Source organism: Oryx dammah, unplaced genomic scaffold (assembly GCF_014754425.2).
Source record: "Oryx dammah isolate SB20612 unplaced genomic scaffold, SCBI_Odam_1.1 HiC_scaffold_17, whole genome shotgun sequence".
NCBI classification, from domain to species: Eukaryota; Metazoa; Chordata; class Mammalia; order Artiodactyla; family Bovidae; genus Oryx; species Oryx dammah.
The window spans coordinates 71,793,999-71,818,318 of record NW_024070201.1 but is presented as its reverse complement, the minus strand read 5'-3'; the positions used below and the strand labels follow the sequence as shown (position 1 = coordinate 71,818,318).

Here is a 24,320-nt window from a genome sequence, read left to right as displayed (position 1 = left end):
GCTGGCAGACAAAAGGCACAGCCTGGGATGCAAATTCAGGTCTCCTCAACTCAAAAGCCCATGTGCTTGCCACTCACTATCAACATCTCTCAAACTTTCTGGACTGGGACCCACACCAAGAAACATATAAATACATTAAATACTGACATTCACTGCACATATACATATGAAAGAAAAGATTTCAGGAAAGATTTACCCTTGCTAGGTAATACCCTGATGTCTTCCACTATCCTTCATTTTTTAAAAAATAAAATGTCACTCAAGATTCCCTGAATTGAAAAACACTGTAGTACACAAGGTCCCCCTTCCACCCAAAATCCATCAGCTGGAGTCAGCAGACCTGGGTTCCAGGTGAGGCGAGGCTCTGGCCCTAACAATTCATCCTCAAGATCACTTGAATGCTAGGACTTCCACCTCATTTATAAAATACGAAGAAAGGGCTGAATAATTTCTAAGGTTCCTTCCAGCTCTTTGATTTTTTTCCCCCCTCAGTCTCCTTAATTGATACTGCTTTCCCCTTTCATCGCACATTTTTTCATTACTCTCCACTTGTCACTGCCTTTCCCGTCCTTCCAGCTAGCTCCCTAGAAAGTTCTCTCTTGCTGGTATTTCAAGTGCCCCTCGGGCTGCTCCATCTGACCTACCGAATCTTCCCACAGAAGCCAACCTCTGGGCAGAGCTCAGCACCTCTCAGAGCATCCTCTCGCCCTATTCGAGGCCACCCAGTCACGAAGCCTGCTTTCGTCTCCTGATCCATTCCACACTACAACTGAGGGACAGCACTTCTGGCCTCTTCATTCACTGTTACTGAAAGTGCTCTCCCTAGCACCCTGAGGACAGGATCTGTGTTCCTCCCCTCCCCCTTTGTAAAAATCTCCTTTAATATACCAATACAATTCTAGCAAAAAAGCAGGTACTTAATACATACTTATTTGACAAGTCTGCATTATAAAACCAAGGACTCTTAATTCTCCAAGATTTTGAGAATATTTGGGGTGGGGGGAGCTGCTCTAGGAAAAGTCACTAAACCAATTAAAACTGGCATCAAAATACGGGAAGTGAGCATTTACAGACAGAGCTCGCCATGGACAATGTATGCCAGGGTTGCCAAGGAAAGCAGCTTTATGGTCTCCCCATCTGGACTGTGAGGATTTAAATCTCAGAAGCTATACAAAATAACTGCAAGTCAGCCCCAACCTTAAAGACAGGGAAATTTATTTACAGGCCCTAGTGTACTATAAATTTGAGACCGTTCTATTAAAATGCTTTTCTTGGCTTCCCATCAGATACTTGGCAAAAGTCTTTTTCCAATAAGGTTCTTAATGCTAAAGTTGGAAAAAAAAAAAAAAAGTTAAACACATAAAAATGCTCTTCCTTAAGAGTTCCAATTAAATGAATCCTTATTTTATCCTGCTTTAAACATAAGTTGACTGATCTCCTTCACAATATGGATTTATACCTTCAGGAAAACTCCAACAGAGTAGCAAAATTGAAACAAAATTATGAAACTCAAAATATCCCATAATCACACTCTTCCCCAAGGCTCTCCCACTGGCCAAAGAGCCTGGCTTTGTATCAGAACCACAGTTGTCTGTTTCACCAGGAGAACGCCAAGGATCAAGGTCAATGTGTTTCGTTGATGGGTAAGTGATCCAGTAGCTTTTTTAAGGGCAAGTATCAAAGCAGAGCTTGGAGTGGCATGTTGGGACTAGAGAGCAGGGGGAGGAAGGGAATACTTGGCATTTTTTCAAAGCCCTGAGAATTCAGTTTATGCATATTAAAGTTTTTTTGGGGGGTGGGGCGGTAGGGGAGGGGTGGGGAAGAGTGACAGACATTACAATGTCAAACCTTGGAAATTAGAAGTGAAGTCTTTTCCACATTCTTCATATTTCCAGAGACGTGTCCAGTCTCCAGTGTCTCGGGCAACCACTTTTTAGGAGAGGCGATCCAATAAGCAGTTAACCTGAATTGCTGGGAAGCTCATCCTGACATTCAACCTCAATCCAGGCCACAGAGCTCTAGGATTTGAATAAAGCTGTGGGCAGCAAAAAAGAGTATGTTCCCCATCCGTTCCTCATCCATTGTGTGGTCTCCGGGGCGTCGTTCACGGCTCTTCACGGCTTCACGTCGCTTCACGGCTCACGTTAAAAAAAATTCAGAGCACTCTTCTCACTGCCTAGGCTCACTGCTCTGTTTATAGAGTTTGCTTTGTAAATTGTGTGTATTTGGGGGCAGGGAGGGAGGGAGAAATGGACACAGACTGCTATGTAGTTGTCAACGGACACAACAGTCAAGTGCAGGGGACCCTCAGAGAACGCATCCATCCAGGTTACTGGGGGTTCTAGACATCCAAGGGCTGTCACCTTTAAGCGGATCACAAAACACTTTTAAAAAAATAAAAGCAGATTATTTTAGATAGAAAACTTTCAAAAATACTTGACGCGAAATGCCAGTATTTTAAAAACACGTTTACGTATGCGAAATGTAAACCTTCCCTGAAAAGACTGCAGGGCATTCTCAAGGACAGCCATCTCTGTATTTCCACGATTTTAAGATGCTCCATCAGAAACAGCTTCAAGGCGACAAAACAGAAACTATATTCAACGATCAAAGTGATGGTAAGACTCATTCGGATGCCAGAAATCCAAAATATGCAAAACAAACACGTACATATTTCTTTGAACCAAGGAATTCTACCATCTTACGAGGACACACCCAGGATATCGAGAAGCATGTTCTGCTGTCTGCCATGTATCCAGAGTGCTGAGAGTTCTGTTTTCATTTTTTAAGTTTTTTGTCTTTTGATGTGGACCTTTTTTTTAAAGTCTTTACTGAATTTGTTACAATAGTGCTTCTGTTGTTTACGTTCTGGATTTTTGGCCATGAGGCATGTGAGACCTTCGTTACTCAATCAGGGAGGGGATCAACCCACACAGCCCACACTGGAAGGTGAAGTGTTAACCACTGGAGTGCCAAGAAGTCCCAAGTTCTATTTTTTTTAACTTTTTATTTTGTATTGAGGTATAGCCAATTAACACACAATGTTATGACAGTTTTAGGTGAATAGCGAAGGGATACAGCCATACATACACATGTATCCATTCTCCCTTAAGCTCCCCCTCCCATTCAGGCCACCACACAACACTGAGTAGAGTTCCTGCTATACAGCAGGTCCTCCTTGGCCATCCTTGGCTAGCCATTCTAATCACAGCAGAGTGTACAGGTCCATCCCAAACTCTCCGACTCTTCCTTCCCGCATCTCTCATCCTGGCAACCATAAGTTTACTCTCCAGGTCTGCGGGTCCTTCTCTGTCTCATAAGTTCATTGGTACCAGTTCTCTTTAGACTACACATATAAGGGATGCCATTCACTGTTTCTCCTTCTCTGACTTACGTCACTCACTATGACAATCTCTAGGTCAATCCGTATTGCTGCAAATGGCATTATTTCATTCTTTGTAACGGTTGAGTGATATTCCATTGTATATATGTATATCTTTATCCACTCCTCTGTCGATAGACATTTCGGTCGTCTTGGCTATTGTAAACAGTGCTGCAGTGAACACTGGGGCACGTTTCCTTTTGGATCAAGTTTCCCTCCAAATATATGCCCAGAAGTGGGACTGCCAGGTCATACTGCAGCTTTTTTTAAAATTTTGTAGGAACCCCCATACTGTTCTCATAATGCCTATACCAATTTACATGCCCACCAACAGTGCAGGAGGATTCCCTTCTCTCCACACCCTCTCTAGCATTTATTATTTACAGAGCATTCCATCCAAGTTCTATTTTTAAAACAGCTTTTCCGTCTTCTCTATTCATGCCTGACTGGCAGACGCCCATGTCACAGCCCCTCACTTACAGTCTTTCTGTCCTTCAAAGATGTAACTTCGAAACTACCATGTCTATGGAAAGCAGGCAGTTCAATGTGCTGAAATCACACGTAAGATAAAAGAGCAGCCTCCTGTGGGGTCTCTCCCCTGAATACAGTGCATGAACTCTGGTGGACACACACACACTTACTGTTCTGCGGTCTCTTCTGCTCTCTCCTCGACCACAGCCAGGCCTGACAACAGTCCTGCCAGGTGAGAGGACCAGGTATTCTTCAACAGACATGTTCTTTTTCCTAATCAGCCCATTATATCTTCACGTACTCCTCCGGAGAACAAATAATTGGTATGCTTAGTATAATAGGAAAAATATGAAGGCAGGCTGAGATGGGTCAGTGTAATAGAAAAGAAACTGATATTTTAACTTGGCCAAGCGTTCAAGGAGAGAGAGCAAAGAAGATGCTGAATGTTTCTGCCACCTCAAAGGCTCCCAGTCAATTCAGTACAAAGAAGAGTTCAAAGGCAAGGCAGGCTCCTGACTTCCACCTCCTAGTGTGGCTGAGGTTAGAGGTCACTGCTGGTGGAGCCACTGACCAATAAAAGAATGTTTGGAAACTCCACTCAACAGATAAACTGAGGATCCATTTACACCTTCCTCCCTATCCATACAAACACTGCCATCTATACAGTCCAGTGTCTAGTCAGCCTTCCAATATCCTGGGTTGCTCTCTTTTTCACTGTGATTCCAAAGGAGACTGGGGGTGTGAATGTTCCATTAGACTACAGAAAAATGCTTAGTTGCATACTTCTTCCTGGCTTCCAACATGAGAAAGATAGTGGATGGAACCCTCCATCTTTAAGGCTGCCATCAAATACTACCTCCCCAATAAATCTGTCCCTAACAGCTTTAACCCAGACTTCCTCCCATTTCAGACCACTAACATGCTTTGGAAAATCTGCATCATCTTCTCAGCTTTCTTTGGGCTTATACCCACATATCCCCAGGAAGGCTATTAGGCAAGTGTGGATAGGGGTCACAAATTTCTAATTATCTCCCATCATTTCCTCTTGGAGGAAAAAAAAAAAAAAACATAATTAGGGCTCCACTAAGTCAACAAGCTAATACAGCTCAATAAAATAATAAAAGGCTGACAAGTTGGCTTTATACCTCTATAACTATTAACCTCTACTGATTCACTGTGGACAGTGACTGCCGCCATGAAATTAAAAGATGCTTGCTCCATGGACAGAAAGCTATGACAAACCTAGACAGCTTATTAAAAAGCAGAGACATCACTTTGTCGACAAAGTTCCATATAGTCAAAGCTATGGCTTTGCCAGTAGTCAATTACAGATGTGAGAGTTGGACCATAAAGAAGGCTGAACACCAAAGAATTGGTGTTTTTGAACTGTGGTGTTGGAGAAGACTCTTGAGAGTCCCTTGGATAGCAAGAAAATCAAACCAGTCAATCCTGAAGGAAATCAACCCTGAATATTCATTAGAAGGACTGATGCTGAAACTGAAGCTCCAACACTGTGGCTATCTGATGCAAAGAGCAGACTCATTGGAAAAGACCTTGATGCTGGGAAAGATTGAGGGCAGGAGGAGAAGGAGGCAGCAGAGGATGAGATGGTTGGACGGCATCACTGACTCAATGGACAGGAGTTTGAGCAGACTCCGGAGAAGGCAACGGCACCCCACTCCAGTACTCTTGCCTGGAAAATCCCAGGGACGGAGGAGCCTGGAAGGCTGCAGTCCATGGGGTCGCTGAGGGTTGGACACGACTGAGCGGCTTCACTTTCACTTTTCACTTTCATGCATTGGAGAAGGAAATGGCAACCCACTCCAGTGTTCTTGCTTGGAGAATCCCAGGGACAGGGGAGCCTGGTGGGCTGCCGTCTATAGGGTCGCACAGAGTCGGACAAGACTGGAGACTTAGCAGCAGTAGCAGCTGAGCAGACTCTAGGAGCCAGTGAAGGACAGGGAAGCCTGGCATGCTACAATCTAAGGGGTTGCAAAGAGTCGGACATGACTTATCGACTGGACAACAAAAGCAACTATTAACCTCTATTAATGAAAGGAACTGATTTCTAACTAAACCACAGAAAGCCCTATAAGCCACCCCAGCTCTTCCAATGCCACATATGCCAACACAGCCGGTTGTTGGTCTTCAGGGGTAGATAACACAGATGCAGGCTATACTTCAAAAGTCTTAGCTTACGTCTAGCTCTTGCTTCAGGTTCTAGCCCTGCATATAACTTTAACGGCTGCTTCACTATTGCATCTCAGGTGAGGAAGAAAAGTTAACTATGCTTCCTTGTCAGGCAGAACACCCTCCTCTCTGGGTGCGTCCTAACTCCCGAGTCATGTTAAGGGCTGTCACCGCGTATCCTTCAATCAGATCATAGCCCCTGAACTCGCAGCTGCATCACTGTCCTCACCAAGATCCCACCCATATCTCGGGGGTCAAATTCAGAAACTCTGGCTCTGATCCATCACAGGAGAGCAGAATCCTGTGCTAAAAAGCACAGGAAGGAGCGGGTCTCTCTAGAGAGCGGCTCTGAGGAACGGTGTCCGCGTAGCTCGGGGTACTCAGGACTCCTTGGACACGGCTACTCAGAAGGAAAATGAGTCACTTCAAAGTGGATGGAGCCCTCTGCTGGTTCCAGCTGTGCGTGCAGCCCCTCGGGCCGGTCCTGAGCTGCTCAGCAAGAAAATCCAACCCTCTGTTCCTCAGTCTCAGCTCATTCTAAGATAAGCAACCCAGGGTTCTAAGGTATCAACTACTGATGTAACAGGTTTTCCCCTAAAAGTTTATCCCTGTCTTACAAAGACTCAAATTGGACCTCCCTAAAGAGAATTCACCGAGGTGTAACAACTTTCAAGAACCAAGCGTGTGCTATTTTTTCAGTTACTCCTGCCAAGGTCTGATTGAATCAATGGGGGGGGTGGGCGGACACAGAAGATAAAGGACAAGCATATTCTGGAAAGAACAAAAGAGCTGTCTCTAATCTTAGAGAGATGACCACGGTATCAACAGGAAAGCGGCTCCCAAGCCCTTTTGCCCCTGTGGGAGGCGTCTGGCAACATCTGTAGACATTTCAAGGTGTCACAATCTGGGAGTCCGGTGTACCACTGGCATCTGGGAGTGGAAGCCAGTCATCCTTTCGAACTCTCTGGGAACTGCTTCAACCGGATAGTCTCACCTCTGGCTGAGATCAGTTCAGTCTAGAAATCTGATGTTGGGAGAAGAAAAGAGGTCATTTTGGGGATGCAGACTATTCACAGAAAGGGGAGTGGCACTAAATGGGCCGCGGCTGCGGAGCATCTCAGAAGGTCTGAAAGTAGCACAGAGAAGAGCATCAGCAAGCAGAAGGGAGGTTTAGGACGGGAGGGAAGGAACTACTGAAAGCGAAAGTGTGAGTCGCTCAGTCATATCCGACTCTTTGCGACCCCATGGACTGTACCCCACCAGGCTCGTCTGTCCATGGAATTCTCCAGGCAAGAATACTGGAGTGGGTTGCCAGTCCCTTTTCCGGGAGATCTTCTCAACTCACGGATTAAACCTGGGGCTCCCGCATTGCAGGTGGATTTTTTGCCATCTAAGCCACCAGGGAAGCCCAGGAAAGTACTGAGATCACCTTTATTCTGCCAGTGGACATAATACAGGTTATTCACCACCAGAGACAGTAACAGGCCCTCATGACAGGAGGTGGTCATGGGAAAGAGATGATCACTCAGTTATTAATGTTGTCAAGGACAGGAGTTTCACAGTGTTTTTTAACAGCTGAGTGGAACATGAGAGCTGGTCTAGCCCACCCTGGATTCCATAAATGAGGAAGTCCGAGGAGCTGTGGTCACAGACGTGTCACAGTCGCACAATTAACAGAGATAGACACGGGGCTCAAGCCGGAGTCTTTTAAAGACCCCACATGTGTCTCCTGGAACCCGAAGAACCTAAAAGTACACTGTTTTAAGTAACCTTTAGTCACTCCGCTTCAGTGGTTCTAGGATTCCGAACCTGTCACTTGGAAAGACTGGCAAGGCTTGTCTCAGACCTGTGGTTCCTAAGCCAAGTTCCTGGGGAAAAGCACATTCTGTGAGTTGGCCCTGGGTGCTCTGCTCTAAAAACTAAGTGATTCTCTTCCCAACAGGAAGGTAGTGGGGTGGAGAAGGTAACTGGGCAGAATTTGCTCCTTTCTACCTCCCTGGTGTTTTCTTAGCCTTTTATAAATCTATAAAAGATGATTTCTGGTTTAGCAGATGATTCCCTCTTTACTATGTTAACAAATCAAGATGCCATAATATGAAACACAAAGAGCATAAACACCAGGTCCCTTCAAGGAGCATTTTTTTTCCCCTATGAGCTGTAAGAACCACAAGTTCAGATCAAGACTATAGAGATCTCTAGGCTGATTTTCTAATTCACTACAACTCAGATGAGGTCAGCAGTTAAGCAACAAACGGGGAAGCCCAGAAACTTGAACATGGGTGTGCTAGGAAAAAGACTACAGGGAGGCTAAACTTAACCTGTGATTTGTTTTCAAATCGGAACATCAAAATGCTTGACAGATGAGGTCACGGGGGTCCACAGAAGGCAGAGCCTTGGCCAAGGCGGCATTCGACACAGGCAGTTTGGGGTCAGAACCTACAGACTCAATCACTGTGTGATGAGCCATCTATTTGGTCTAAGGAGCTGGATACCAAAATAAAGAGGTGGACTGAACACATCCACTAACTCCCTCCTAAAACCCTAAAATGAAGGCATAATCAGAGATCAAGACAACGGGGAAGGAGCTAACACTACCAAAGTGTGGAAGCAGGAAAGCAGGTGGTGGCCGACGCGACAGGCCCAAGACAGCACACTCGGGAGGAGCTGAGAAACCCCTGCGTTCCGCGGCACGCACTCGGGGGAGAGGCGGAGCTCGGGGCAGGAGGACAGGCCGACGACGTGTGTGAGCAGCTGTCAGAAGCCAGAGCCCCTCCCCACTTCCTCACCTGGACAGAGACCTGAGACCAAGTTAGACACCGGGGTGCGTGGAGGCGGCTACAGCCTAACCCTAACCCTCCGAACCTCTTCTCCGGCTCATCACCTACACAGATGATTTTGATGAGAATAAAAACTTGTAAAAACCCATTAAAAGAAGAAAAAGCACTGGCGAAAACCATGATTTGAAAAGACGCAGGCACCCCCCTCAATGTTCGCGGCAGCACTGTTTACAACAGCCAAGACAAGGAAGCAACCTAAATGCCCACGGACAGAGGAATGGGCACACATATACGATGGAGTTTCAGCCACACAAACGAAACAGTGCCACTGGCAGCACCATGACAGACCTAGAGGTAAGCGAAGTCAGACAGAGAAAGACAAATATCATATGATATTGCTTACATGTGGAATCTAAAATAATGGTACAAATGGACCTATTTACAAGACAGAAGCAGAGTCACAGATGTAGAAAACAAACTCAGGGTTCCCAGGGTGGAAGGGGGAAAGAAATAAATTGGGAGATTGGGACTGACGTCTACACACTACTATACATAAAATAGACAATAAGGCCCTGAAACACACTGGTTGCCATGTCCGTCTCAGTCACCAGAGCCCTCACCTGCTGTGTAAACCTTCCAGGGACGGGCAGCTCTGCGTCCTGAACACACGGCGGAGGTGTGGCCTTAGCATCGCAGCAGGCTGGCTTCAGGAGCGTTTTTGAATCTTTGAGTTATTATCCCAAGCCTTCTCTGATGCAACTCCCTAACACTGTTTTCCTCTTTTAGGTCTGGTTGATCGACTCAGTGGAGGACATCAATCCCATGCCCGCTCTCAGCGGCACGGATACTGCTCCGCATCCAAGCAGTGGAGGCCACCTTTCACCTCCCCCTTGCCCCTCCCCCGCAGGGCTGCCTGGCCCCTTACCTGTCTCTGCATTTCTTCAATCTGTCTTCGGGGGATGCTCTGCAGAATACTGTAGACATCTGACATTTTTTCTTCTGGCACAACTACAGATGCTCTAGAGACAAGAGGGAGACAGTGGATGTACGGACAGCCCCGCATACAAAGCACGGCTGCACGTGTGTCCCGCTCGGGTCTCACGAGCAGAGGCAACAACGCCCCGTGCCTCCCTCAGCCCCACAGTCCTCGCAGTGAGCAGCCCCTCTCTCCTCTCCCTTCCTCGGGGCCGATCAGCTCAAAGGAGCTCCACCCAGCTCCATCTCTCACCTCCCCATCACCACTCCATGCCTCTCCCGTCCTCCGTCCACTCCCCACTATGCTCCGGCCACAGAGGTACCCTCTCAGCCTCCTGAATACACCACACTCTGCCCAACCACAGGGCCTCTGTGTGTCCAGTTCTGCCTGCCCGGTACACTCGTCTTCACTCGTCACTGTCCACTCTAAATTAACAATGACTTCTCCTTCAGCTGTATTCCCCAATCCATTCATTTATTCAGCATGTATTTATGGAGGCCCTGCTATGTGCAAGGCCACATAATCTGTGTCATTTTAAACTGCAGGACTCAACTCTGCCACTGGAGCTCAAAAACCACCAAAGATCGCGTGTCAGTGAATGGGTGTGCTGTGATGCAATGAACTTTATTTTCAAACTCTGGCAGCATGCCACATGTGGCCCAGAGGCCTCGGGTGACCAACCTCTGCTGCAGGTCCATGGACTAACTCTCCTGATGGAAAGTGGAGTAAAAAAAAATCTGAAGGAGCAGTTCTCAGACCTAGCTATGCATTACAATTGCTGGGGGACTTTAAAAATAATCCATGCAGGAACCCTGGGATAAAGGTTCATCAGAAGGTAACACCCACCTCTTCCAGTCAAGGACTTCAGAGAAAGGCAAAACGTAGGAGTCTGCGATGATCACTGGGACGCAGCCAGCCTGTAACACATCACTCAGCACCGCCTGGCCCAGCCGAGCTCCACGAAGGACCATGCAGAAAGTAGCCTCCTGCAGGAACCCAGGCAGAGGCGGGGATTACAAACCAGTTCCGTTGATCCACTTACTCTGATCCCAGCAGACCACAAAGCTCTCTCAAGGGCTGAAACCAAGCAACACCAAAAATGCTAAAAGATAACAGCTCACCCGGGTGAGACTGAAAAGCTGAAGCGGTTGCAATGCTCTGGATTTCCACTCTTGAGTGTCACTGCAATCCCTCCGCTACTTGGATTCACAACCCACCTCCAGGTCTTCCTCTGGAAACTCAACAGCGTGACTTCCCACGGACTGGATTCTTTCAGCCCTGAGGTGCTGTGTACATACACCGTGGCTTCCCAGGGCTCAGAGTACTTACTTCCGCCTGCCTTGTTATTTGGACTGGGCATATCTGGCTCTTGAGAGGACCCCCTACACAGAAAGCATCAAATCTCCTTTCATCTTCCTACCCCCCACAGCATCCAGCAGTGTGCTTCGCATACAGAAGACATTCATCTCATGAATGCTATGCCTTCAAAAACACATTAAGGCAGATAGGTTCTATTTGGGTACAACAGAAACAAAAGCAAGACCTCACTAAAAGTCTTTCTCACTCACTCCCCTGAACCCACTGGGTGTGGGGCCCGTTTGGGAAAAGGAGAGATGCACAAGAGAAAAACAAGGTTGCAATAGGTCAACTGAAAAAATAAGGAAAGCTCCTGTCTCTAATACTCAAGTTTCTTCTAGTTTTTGCCTCTTCAGGAGGAAAACAGAAAAAAAATTAAAAAGCAAAAATATTGTTTAATCTTTAAAGCTAGAGAACAGGAGAGTTCAGAAGAAATATGAAGTAACTCACTACGCCAAATTCCTCTGGGGATAAAGGAGAAAGCGATGAGAAAGGGCAGGGGTGGAGAAAGGGCACCGGTCTTGGCGCCCGGAGAGGCAGGTGGACGCTCAGCCGGCCCCGAAGAGTCGGCGTCCAGATGTGGACACGTGTGCTGATAACCATTTTTCCTGTCTAGACAAAGGTTACTATAAATACTCCTGCTCACATCACCGCTGTTATCAGTCAGACATTCCAGAGGAGATGCAGCACTTTTTGAAGGTATTTTAACAATCCCAGCACAGGCCAGTTCTCTTCAGAGACTTTGAAAAAATAAAAATCACACACCATCACACCAGCTCCTTAAGATCTCTCCTTGAACTGAACTATTTGTATTTTAAATACTTAAGCAAAAAAATATTTAAAATATAAGGAAGGCTGAGTGCCAAACACCTGATGCTTTTGAACTGTTGGTGCTCTCTAGAGTCCCTTGGACTGCAAAGAGATCAAACCAGTCAATCCTAAAGGAAACCAGTCCTGAATATTCATTGGAAGGGCTGATGCTGAAGCTGAAGCTCCAATACTTTGGCCACCTGATGTGAAGAACTGATGCTGGGAAAGACTGAAGGTGGGAGGAGAAGGGGACGACAGAGGATAAGATGGTTGGATAGCAGTGAGTTTGAGTAAACTCTGGGAGATGATGAAGGACAGGGAAGCCTTGCGTGCTGCAGTCCATGGGATGGCAGAGAGTCAGATAGATACAACTGAGCGACTGGACAACAGCAGAGTGAACAAAACTCAATTTCTGCTTTCCTGGCCCCCTGGCTCTTGGAGTATCAAACAGCCTGCTTATAATACAGGAGTATAATACAGGACTACTCTGCCTGCAGTTACGAAGTGCTGGCACTCCCACGACACCAGGAGGACACATATTGGGTGGCAAAAACACCAAGAGACCAAATGGTAACAAAAAATACAGACCTCCCACTCCCAGGAAGAACTAGCTATGGCCCTGCGAGCTGGCTCAGTTGGTGGATACAAGCTGCAGCTTAAAGAAGCAAGCTCCTCTGGGCTGGATAAGGAATATAGGAATAAAAGCAGAACACACGCGCCTGCTTTGACTACACAGCTCCTCTGTACATCTATGGGGGCTGTCTTTTTGCAGTAAGTTCATGGAAGTTCATGGAAGGAGCAGGAATGCTCAAGGGCCAAGCAGCTTAGCACTAACGGCACGCGGACCCCGAAGCTCCCGGAAGTCCACGGGGCAGCAGTGGAGAGCCGTCTGGTCTCGCTCTCCCCTCAGGGAGCTCGGGGAGCTCAGCGAGCGTGGCCTGGAGGGGGCGCGCCTGTTGGCCGGGGTCAGCCCCAGCCCGGGCCGGAGCAAGGCGGGCGGAGCACTCACCTGCAGCACCTGCGGGTAGTCGAAGGCCTGCTGCTTGTGGCAGCGCCTCCGGGCGGCGGGGACGCCCTCGGAGAGGTTGCTGCACTTGTCCAGCACCAGCACGGCCTCGCCGTGTCGGGCCTGGAGGGCGGCCAGGTCCTCTCTGTACTCCGGATGCAGGGCCACCTGGGACGACAGCAGGAAGTACCGCCGCGGCCTGTGAAGCAGAAAACGGGGGCACTGCGACCCTGGCAGCCGCTGCGTGAGTCACGGTGAGGCCAACTTCGGGTCTAGAGCCTAGGGCGATGAGTGCTTTCTCACCCATCTTCGCTCACGTCCTTGACTTTTGGGGAAACCACACTCGGTAGCACTGCTAAATACTTAAACTATTATACATGCTGAGAAGGCAAGCGATGACCATTCACATGCTGAAGCATCATGCTTGTTAAAGGGTTCATTTAGGAATAGTTCTTAGCATTTTGAGCAAATGCTTATAATAGGCCAAGCTTAGGGAGCATGGGGTGTGTGTGTGTGTGTCTGTGTGTGTGTGTCTGTGTGTGTCTGTGTGTGTGTGTCTGTGTGTGTGTGTCTGTGTGTGTGTAAATACTTATAATAAGCCAAGCTTAGGGAGCATGCTTTAAGTGCATATGTGTGTGTGTGTCAGTGTAAAGAGAGAAACTGACTGACTGGTTGATTATTTGGAAGAACATCCAACGTTAGCATTAGTTCTATCTGAGTTCCCTGCTCTGAAAAGCAGCTGAGAGCAGGCTGCAACCTTCAAAGAGGAAAACAAGGGGTCTTAACGGACTGCACTGACCGTCAAAGCACACCACTTCCAGCTGCTGAGGGGCACCCTATGCTATGGGGGAGCTCCAGGGAAAGGCAGCCCCCATTCTCAAGGCCAGATGGATTCAGGAAGACCAAACTTGGTCATGGAGAACAAATGGAAAAAACTAGCTTCGCCAATGGATGGAACCAGTCTTAACATTGGATAGCAAGGATGCGTAAGAGAAAATGGACTGAAGAAAGGATTTCCAAGGGTCTAGCACCATTCATGGAGAAGGCAATGGCACCCTGCTCCAGTACTCTTGCCTGGAAAATCCCATGGACGGAGGAGCCTGGTGGGCTGCAGTCCATGGGGTCGCTAAGAGTCGGACACGACTGAGTGACTTCACTCTCACTTTTCACTTTCCTGCACTGGAGAAGGAAATGGCAACCCACTCCAGTGTTCTTGCCTGGAGAATCCCAGGGACGGGGGAGCCTGGTGGGCTGCTGTCTATGGGGTTACACAGAGTTGGACACGACTGAAGTGACTTAGCAGCCTCAGCACCATTCAGATCTCCACGAGAAACAAAATGTGAACACACTGGGGAGACCAGAAGGTAAGTAATTCTCTCTGAGAAGGCAAGATTCCCACAAGGCAGAGAGGTCACAGGAGCAATAAAGATGACGCAGGCAAAGGAACCAGCAGGGATCACTGAAGAAGGAAGGAATGGTATAAAGCAGGCTCCAGAAGAGATGAAAGCCCCATCAAACCCAGAGCAGGACTCCAGTCTTCCTCAGACTGTACAGACCAGGGAAAACACCCGAGACAGCCATCTCTAGGCAATGCCGCCAGGGCAGCTAACAGGAAGCGGTGCGCAAGAAAGGACTCAAACCCTCTAGTCTGAACCCAACCTCGAATCCCCTTTTCTTCTCACCTTGGAGAGAAAGAAAGGGAAACTGCTTTATTTTCCTTTCGTGTCTCAGGCTTAGCTGGAGGGTCCAGCTGGAGAGCACCTTACGTATCTACCCGTGGCCAAAAAAAGAATCACTCTCTGAGAATGTGTCATCTTTCCCAAGCTTTAAGTGTCACACCCGAAAGACACAGAGCAGGGGGTGAGGAAACGGACGTTCTGGCCGGCAGAGCAGCTCGCCTCCAGCAAACGGAGCAGCGCACACCACAGCTGGCAGCCCTCAAGTCCCCGGAGCCATCTCTTCCGGTCCCTTCCCTCTACAGCCGAATTGAAAGCAAAGGCAGGCAGGGAGGACAGGGACAAACGGACCCCGTAGAACGTCACTGTCCAATAGCAATTAGCCACGTGAGACCACTTAAATCTATTAAAATTTCTGAGTCCAGTTCCTCGGTCACCTTAGCCCCATTTCGAGGGCTCAACAGCTATATGTGGAAGTGGGGGCATCTGACTAAACACAGATCGTCTCCTCACTGGAAGTCCTGCTTGAGAGAGCTGCCCCGGACGGCAGTGCAGACCCAGAGCCCAGGGCAGAGGCGAGCGGACCTAAGAAAGACACTGAAGAGCTGCCCGTCGGGGAGACAGTTTGGATCAGCCGTACAGACTGGCTTCTCTCATCCTGGACAACGTCTCCTTCAACTGCATTTTGCTGAACAATACATTGGCTATTTACAGCCAAAAGGATTTCTTCTAGCCACTGAAACAGACTCTTGAATTCTACCCCCACCCCTGAGCCTCAATCATTCTTCTTTTGTAAAATCATCAGTTTTCAGAGGGGAGAGGTATGATGGGAAGATCACGTATAGAGAGTCCTCTTCAGTCATCTCAAAGGGAGGATTTCTGTAACCGAGCTCATCTGCTTAAAACAGGAGGAAGATGGACAAACTCTCAACGCAAGCATGGAAACTACCTCAACAACTCATGCCATTTGAAGATGAACTGTCTTGTGAGGTGGTGAGTCTTTTTTACTACAAATTAGAAAACTTTTCAGGAAGAAATTACAGTAACAAGGTATACATTAAGTTAGAACTAGTGTTAGTCGCTCAGTCGTGTCAGACTCTTTGCAACCCCATGGACAGCAGCCCTCCAGGCTTCTCTCTCCGTGGGATTTTCCAGGCAAGAATACTGGAGTGGGTTGTCATTTCTTTCTCCAAACTGAGAGCTAAACAGCCTCTAAAGGTCTTTCCAATCCCCAAGACGCTGGCTCTACAGTGGTTGCCACAAAGCACTGGGACTTTCTGGGCGTCTCTGGAGACTTCCTATTTAAGTAGAGCTGCTAACACAAAACTGCTGCTCCAGGCTGCCTTGAACAGGAGCAGCCATGCTGGTGTCCGAGGGGTGTCCCTGCAGGCGGGAGTGGAGTGCTGGCGTCCTGGAGGGGAGAGAGCGTTTCCATGCAGTGGGGGTGGCCCAATGGGAGTGCTCTAGTCCTCGTCTAGGCGAGAACTTCTTGGGGGAAGAGCGGGGAGGTGGCCTCGCCCAGACTGTGAAATCTCTGAAAAAGGGAGCGGGGAGCGGGCAGAGGGAGTCAGGGCCTCCCCGCCTGGGGTGCAGAGGCCAAGTCAGGGCAGGAGGGCAGCCCAGGCTGCAGAGGCACGGGGAGGGTGATGGCACGGGCAACGCCCATCCAGTGTGGGGGTCAGAGCCCAGGAAGGGTGAGGAGGGGGCCTGCCCCGGGGTGACAACGGGGAGCAGGAGCACGGCACAGGGGGTCAGAGCTGAGTCGGGGCACAGAGGCCGCCTGCGCAGTGAGGGGCAGAGGCAACCATAGAGCTCTGGTCACGCACAACAGGGTTGATCAAGCAAGATACAGGGGATAACGGGAGCCAGACTCCTCACTGCCCGAGAAGGAAATTACAGCTACGGAAAGAGAGAGAGCCAGAATACCCTGCAGCACCGGATAGAATAGGAGAGAGCGATGGGAAGGCATTGTTTTCAATGCACGTAGACAGAGAGAGAGAGCACGAGAGCCATCTACATAAGACGAGAAATAAGTACAGATGCTAACACGTGGTGCTCAAAGAAACTCCAGAGTAAAGACAGACTCTGGCCTGATTTTGTTGTTAAGAAACACAGTTCTTTTGTAGACGCTCAGTCACCACGCTCAGTGGGTCCCCACCCAACACCACCATTTTCTACATAAATGTGCAGATGTGAACAAGAGTCTAAAAATGTTCCCCTGCCTGCATGCTGGCTAGCCCTGACCTGGCAGATGGTGGGTTGGTGGAGTAGGCCCATTTTAGTTTTAAGCAAACAAAATCTTAAGGTGGGTTTGTTTTTCTTTCGAGGACTAAAATGACCAGCGATGACTTTCATGTTTCTTCCCAGCAGGGCCGATATCGAAGCTTCAGCAAAATCATGCTGAGAACTCCAAGTTTCCCTCCATAGTAACCGCTGTAAACTCCCAATTTAGTTCCTTTTAGAGAGAGAAATGACGAGAATTCCAGCTGAGGCCAACACATCTGTGAGAAGAAGCTATCAATAGCAACAATCCTCAGCTTCCCATTGGACAATATTGAGAGAGATTTAAAATAAAAATAAAAACAAAGCTCTTGCTACTCTACGCAGCCCTCAAGAGATGTGGGAATTCCCTTAAAAAGCAACTCTCACAAAGAGCAACAGATTCCAAATGCTGCCGTGAGGTCACCCAGACTGCCTCCTCCCAGATCCCTAGAAAGTGCCAAGAGCCTAGAGCCTGTCTTTGCTTTTCTTTTTCTTTTTTCTCTCCTGAGGCAGAGGAGTATTGTTTGTAAAGGAAACAGCACAACTACAGGGCCCAACTGCAAACCCTGGAGGGGAAACAGAGGCGGGTGGGTCCCTGTCGGGCCACAGAAATCCACCGCTTGTCCAGCAGGGGGAGGACGTGCCCTTGTGTCTTGAGCATCGTGCCGCTGCTCTGGTTTCTAGAGTCTCAGGACTCTAGAAATCAACAGCGACCTTAAACCATGTAAGCATCGTCATTTCAGTCTAGTTACACATAAAAATTAGAGATCAAGTTACCAAGAAAATACCACCAACAGAGCAAGCTTGTAATTCTTGGAAACTATTATTTGAAGGTAATTTGTACTGTTCAGAGTGGTTTGCTCTCCTTCATTTCAATCTCTCTCAATCTTTTTTTTTCCTTGCAGCGTGTTTTCTTCCCTGGATTAAATCTTAAGGGACGTGCCAGTCCTCAACCAACATTAGAGACCTAGATTACACGCGGAAGAGTAGATGATAAAGAGTTTAGTCTGAGCGATCTTAAGACTGCTCATCCTATCTCCCCCAGGCTTTCTCCAGCCACAGCACTGACAATTGGACCCAATGACGCTTTGTGGTGAGGGGCCGCCCTGGGCATGGCAGAAGTTTAGAGGCATCACCACCCTCCGCTTGTTAGCTGCCCACAGTCCCCCATGCAGAACAGACTTAACACAGCGGGCCTGGCAGCTCTCTTCTTTGAAAGGCTGGCCCTTGGCTGGTGCGTGGGAACTTCAATTTCGGGGGAAAACTGTACAAATGACAGGATTTATGCTGAACGCCTGCTTTCCTTCTGGAAGCCTGGAATTCCACACAGGAAGTAAGGGAGAGGAAAGACTTATGGACAGCAACTAGATTTCTGATTTGGGGAGCTTGGTAGACAGCGCTGGAGACTGAGTGAGAGAGACAGACAGAGAGAGAACTGAAGGATAAATAAGGTTGGGGTGGGACAGGAATGACAGACCCTCAAGGACCCCGGCCTGTCATTGATGGTTTCGACTGCAGTGCGACCCGACCCCCTGGCCCTCACTGGCATCTCTCAGCACGGCTGGCTGTGGCCAAGGCGCCTTACCCGGGCCCTTTCTCCGGAAGGTCCACCTCGGCTGACAGCGGACTATAGACAGGAATGCTGACGTCGTAGCCTTGCCGGTAAGTCCACGTAGAAAAGCCACCACCAGCCAGCAGAGCCCTGAAAAGCAAAGGGTTTTGTCAAACGATGAGAAAGAAAGACAGTCTTCGTTCTGATAAGCTCTGTGGAAAGGGGTAGCTGGATATGCATAACAGTACCAACCACAGCTGATGTTTACCAAGTCACTTTTCTAGAAAGACACTGTGCTAAACGTTGTACAACAGCGTCTCCTGGACACTAGCTGCAACCTATTCCTGAGTCACCCGCCCTCCTCTGGGGTCCTAAGCAGTCTGTCCTTACTTTCCCTACTTTAACATACAGCACAGCCAGGAGGACAGCCTACGAATGGCCCCTCGCTACCTTATTTGGATCCCATTCACCGCTCCCAAAAGTCACAGATGGTGAAAGTGATGGTCGCTCCGTCACGTCCAACTCTTTGCAACCCCATGAACTCTAGCCCTCAAGGCTCCTCTGTCCATGGAGTTGTCCAGGCAAGAACACTGAAGTGGGTTACCTTTCCCTTCTCCAGGGGATCTTCCCGACCTAGCGATCAAACCGGGGTCTCCCGCCTTGCGGGTAGAATTTTTACCATCTGAGCCACCAAGGAGGCCCTGACTCTTAAACCCATTCACAGTAAAACGAATAACAACAGGACTGGCTGGGGCAGTCACTTACCGTCCCACTGACGGGAAGCTCAGGGGACAACGAGCAAAAAAAAGAAAAAAGGCCACGGTGACGGCAAAGTACCCCATCTCACGCTGCCTGCCCCCCAGCCTGCTCCAGTTCCCAACAGAGCAGTTCTTTCCACCGCCGTCCCAAAGCTACATGTGCACTGTGTAGCCTCTACCAGCCCTCACCACCCATTCCAGCTACTCAGCCTTATCAAGCCCACTCCTTCCACAGGAAGCAGAATCCAGAACTTGACCTCCAGTGCTTCTCCTGCAAGTCCACCCACACGAGCTTTTCTTCTCCTTAATTAGAAAACCATGAACACGCTGCTTAACTGGATCCAGCAAGTAGTACAGTGACACTTCATTAGAAAGGAAGCAGGTGTGCATCGCACCAGCGTTTACGGTTATTCTGTCCCGGGGGGCCCCGAGCCCATCAAGTCACTTACTGGGGCAGAGTGCTGCCAGGTCTGTGCGCGGCACAGTCTGAGCCAAAATGTATGAACTGCAAAGCCACATTTTTTGCAATCTTGATTGCTACCAATCCCCTCCCTGCCCTGATGACAGCCTACATTCCCTTCTTACATGACCAGTTTAAGTTCAAAGATTTCCAAACCACCCCTGGAAATCCCAATCTGTTTGTTTAAGCTTTATGAAACCAAGAACTGGTTAGGGAGGTAATGTGCAGGCTGGAACACCTCTCCAGCTGCCAGTCCGCTCTGTAAAACTTAATGACTAGCTGTAGTACCAACATACGGTCTCATTTTTCCTGATTAGCATTCGGCAGTGACTCCGTCCAACATGAATTTGGGTGGGTTCCATGACCATGATGGCAAGCAGACTGCAGGGGCCCCCACGACGGATGTGCAGAGAAGGAAACATGGGTCCAATATACCGTCACCAGGCAGCCCAGGTAAGCGGCGTGGTGGGTGATGCAATTACACCCACGCCCCAGAGGAAGGGGCGAGCGTCTGTGGTGAGAAAGCAGGTGTACACGATACCAACTTTCACCGTTACTCTCTCCCTGGGGCCCCGGGGCTGAGGGACGGGGTTAAGCCCTGGGAGGAGAAAAGCAGGCAACCGGAAGCATGCCTCATGTCACAGATCACGCACATGCAACCTCGTCGGAGCTCTCGGGGGGAGCCACCACGGCAATTAGTCAAACAAGCCTCCCACCGGCCCTGCTGCTGACAAGACCTCCACTCCAGATCGCCGTATCTTCTTCTGCCAAGCTTTCCTGAACACTACCAAGGAGAAAATAGTGTAAGCCTCCCTTGCTTTACAGCACATGTGTTTTACATTGACTGAAAAGTGAATTGCTGAGAAGTGCGCTGTTTTCCCATTACGTATCCCCAAATCGGAGATCCGTTCCAAAGCTGTGAGAGCCTGAATGGGAACCGTGCACCTAAGAAAGCATGACTATGAGCACCGCGACTCACGCCAGGCCAGGTGTCCTATCGCTGGAAGTGTCCGCCAGCATCTTCAGCACTTCCCGGGACTTGCAGACCCAGGGACGTCACTGAGCCCTCTTCCTCTCCGTCTTGTGGACACTCGTCCCTACACTGGGTCTGCCCCAGATGCTCTCACAGCTCGCCTCCTCCCATCTGAGTATCCACAGAGCCGAAACACAGTTTGTCTGCAAGTGTATCTTTTGCTTCCTTTTAATCAGGCCTGCGAATCCCTCAAATATAAAGATTTAAGTTTTAGGTTTTGCAAAAAAAAAAAAAAACTGACCAATTCGACGGCTATCCTCATTTGTTTACAGATTCAAACTGTAAAAAAAGAAAATGAGACATATATATATCTGAGCAATGGCTAGATATCTGGTGACTATCTAGTGATGTTAAAGAACTGAATGTCAATTGCTGTAGGGATGATATTAGTGCTGTAGTTATATTTTTTAAAAAGCCCTTGAAAAAAGTTGAAAGTGTCAGTCACTTAGTCATGTCCGACTCCTTGTGACCCCATGGACTGCAGCCCGCCAAGATCCTCTGTCCATGAGATTTTCCAGGCAAGAATACTGGAGTGGGTAGCCATTCCCTTCTCCAGGGGATCTTCCCAACCCAGGGATCAAACCAGGGTCTCCTTCATTGCAAGCGGATTCTTTACCGACTAAGCCTCTGAGTTATACACAAAAACCTCTTCTGCAGTCTCAAATGGAAATATTTACAGACATAATGATACAACATCTGAGATTTGTTTCTAGATAATCCAGTGGGGAGAAGGTAGGAGTATAGATGAATCAAGTTGACAATTAACAAAGCTGGACAGGGGTGATGTGGGGCTCACTGTACTTCTTTTATATGGGTTTACATTTTTCTCTAAGAAGTTTAAATAAATATACACCTATACAAAAGTAGAAATTTGAGAAAGATACTTGCAAAGAAAAGATAACAAAAATCTAAAACAGTAATAAAATTACAGAATGTATCTGAGAAAACAAAGATCAGTAAAGTTAGGCATTGAAGAGGTATAATTTGCTGTCATTTGACTTAAAATAAAATGGGTAGGTGAATATATGTGTGTGTTTGACTAGAAATCCATCAAACAAAGACTCACAAAATACACAGTATTTGAGAGCAACGATTACCTCTCAGTAAAAGAGTAAAACCAGAGGAAAATTTGAAAACATATTTTTACACTTTCCTCTTGGAATACTTGCACATTGTTTCAATCTTGTACCCAGAAGGTATATGTGTACCATACATAGGATTTTCAAAAACTGAAAGAGAAACCCAGGATAAAAGATGTATCTGTTGAGGTGACATTTGCTTTAGTCCTGGTCCTTGCATCTTCCTGAGTCAGATAATTCTTAAAAAAAAAAAAAATCACACTTATGACTTTAGATTTCAGGGACATCTTAGAAACAGTCTAAATCTAGCCTGTTTTCTAATTTCTGAATAACCAGATATGCAGCTTCTGCTAAAACCATCCTACACTCATGGTTCTTGCCTCCTCTGAATCCAGGAGCAAGAACAAAGAATCAGAAAAATTAACAAACAAATCTACTATTCCTTACTCCAACCAGTCGAAGACCACCTCGGCTTCCAAATGAAACTTCCCACATGGAAAGATAATGGAGGACTATACGATGATTCATTACTTGCTACAGGACTGCCTATAATCACTTCCAAAAATACATGCACAGGGAAAACGATTTAACCTTCCTGATCCTTAACACCTAAGCACCAGCAAGAACTTCAACTCTCTCCTGATTACTTGACACTTTCCTGCAGAGAAATGAAACTCCTTTTAACATGTGCACTCGATAAAAATGAAATCTTTCTCCCAATCAGATACATATACCAAAGTGTCAGCAAGAACCGACATGTCCCAAACAGAAATAAACCCTTCTCAAACTAAAACCCAGAACAGCAGGTGAAGACATTGCATTCCCAGCACCTCTTTGCCTTCCCTTTTCTGTCCTCTAACACATTTTACTTTCCCAGAACAAGCAAATGCTTAAGACAGTAACGCATTCAGGAACGCTGGGGCTAAGAGCCAAATCAGAGATCGCCCTGTGTTCAGCAGGTTTCTACAGAACTTGTGTGGCCTGACTGCCCTCTACCGTCCAAAATGGTTTCTACATCAAAGCTGAAGGATGGCGCTGGGGTCTTTTCTAGTGATAATTATCTTTCCAGATAGAAACTCAATACTGACTCTAGATAAGCACTCAAAAGCAAAGAGGGCTTAGACTTAATCTTCTGGGGAAAAGCGGTACTAAGTATAGATTTTCACAAATGACGATGCTGGCCTCAAGTAAGCAGAGACCACAGCAGGCCTGAGGCTGTTCTCACCTCTTTCAGTAACAATGATTTCAAGAATTAAACGTCAACAGCAACAAAGCTGGTCATAAATGAGTTCATATCTGAACTTACAGTAATCCGCTCCCATGGGTGCTGCCCAGGACCCTCATGCCGGGCCCACACTTCCCGCTCTCTTCGGAGCCTCGGGCCAAGTACTAGGAGCAGAACCTTAAAGAGGCACCTCCCTTCTGAGGTTTCCAGGAAGCGACGCAGTCGGTACAAAAGGGCCAAATACACAGTACCTGAACTTGAATCGCCATCGTGGCCACCCCATGCCACTTCTACCTGTTTGGAAGTTTCATTAGGAAGGAAGGAAAGGAGAAAGTAAGCGGTACTTAGAGTGCCTCACTTCCCGGATGTTACAGGCTCCAAAGACACGTCCACGCCCGCTCCCCCCAGGACCTGAGACTACTTAATGCTCCCAAATGTGGAGAGAGCTGACACAAGCCAGTGATATGAACCAGGCCTTTTAGGGGAAAGAGGGTGAGCTCAGGAGCACACAATCCAGACTAAGACAAGACAGACCTCTAAGATGCTCCACTGGACCCTGACCCTCCATTAGTTTCCCGGGACAGGTTCTGGCAGGTCTCAGGGAGGAAAAGACCGAGGACAATTTTCCACTTGAACAAACAATTCTGATTACAAAGTTATGTCCTAGTGGGCTTAGAAATATGATTTCACATGAACAAAAGGGTCCTACGTTGACTTAATCCTCAGAAACCCGTCAGGCGGACAACCCCAAATACACCTACCTGTCTCTGGGGACATCCAGGGCTGTGTTATAATCTGGGGGGCCTCCAGGCAACATGTTGAACAGGAGGTGATTGGTACCTCTATCCCACCTATTAAGAGAGTAAACATGTAGAATTCACACATCAACTATGAAGAAACAGACAATTCAGTTTCTGGATGACAAGTCAAAGTGATAGCTGCTCAGCCATGACTCTGTGTGACCCCACGGACTGCAGCCCACCAGGCTCCTCTGGCCATGCGGATTCTCCAGGCAAGAATACTGGTGTGGGTTGCCATTCTCTCCTCCAGGGGATCTTCCAGACCCAGGGATCGAACCCAGGTCTCCTGCATTAGGCAGCTTCTTCACCATATGAGCCACAAAGGAAGCCGGACAACAAGTAGCAAGCACCCCTGACCTGTAACAGGGTCACTTCTCAGGAAGGCAACTTGCATGCCTGGAGATTGCAACAGTGCTCCAGGTGCTGGCTTGGCTCCTCCAAAGGAAAGCCAGGGCGTGTGTCCTCCAAGCTGGTCCACTGCAGAACTGCTTACGCTGATGAAAACCT

At 48.0% G+C, this 24,320-nt stretch overlaps 1 protein-coding gene across 4 annotated transcripts in view; it reads right to left on the bottom strand.

Moving 5' to 3' along the window:
• Positions 1–24,320, bottom strand: part of EXT2 (exostosin glycosyltransferase 2) — a 142,416-nt gene that overhangs the window by 105,588 nt on the left and 12,508 nt on the right. For all 4 annotated transcript variants that reach the window (XM_040259051.1, XM_040259049.1, XM_040259048.1 and 1 more), the window contains exons 3-7: positions 23,775–23,864; positions 18,492–18,608; positions 12,972–13,167; positions 10,643–10,782; positions 9,746–9,839 (exon numbers count right to left, since the gene is read on the bottom strand). In XM_040259051.1, coding sequence (XP_040114985.1) covers positions 9,746–9,839; positions 10,643–10,782; positions 12,972–13,167; positions 18,492–18,608; positions 23,775–23,864 — 637 coding nt within the window. The remainder of the gene's footprint in view (positions 1–9,745; positions 9,840–10,642; positions 10,783–12,971; positions 13,168–18,491; positions 18,609–23,774; positions 23,865–24,320) is intronic.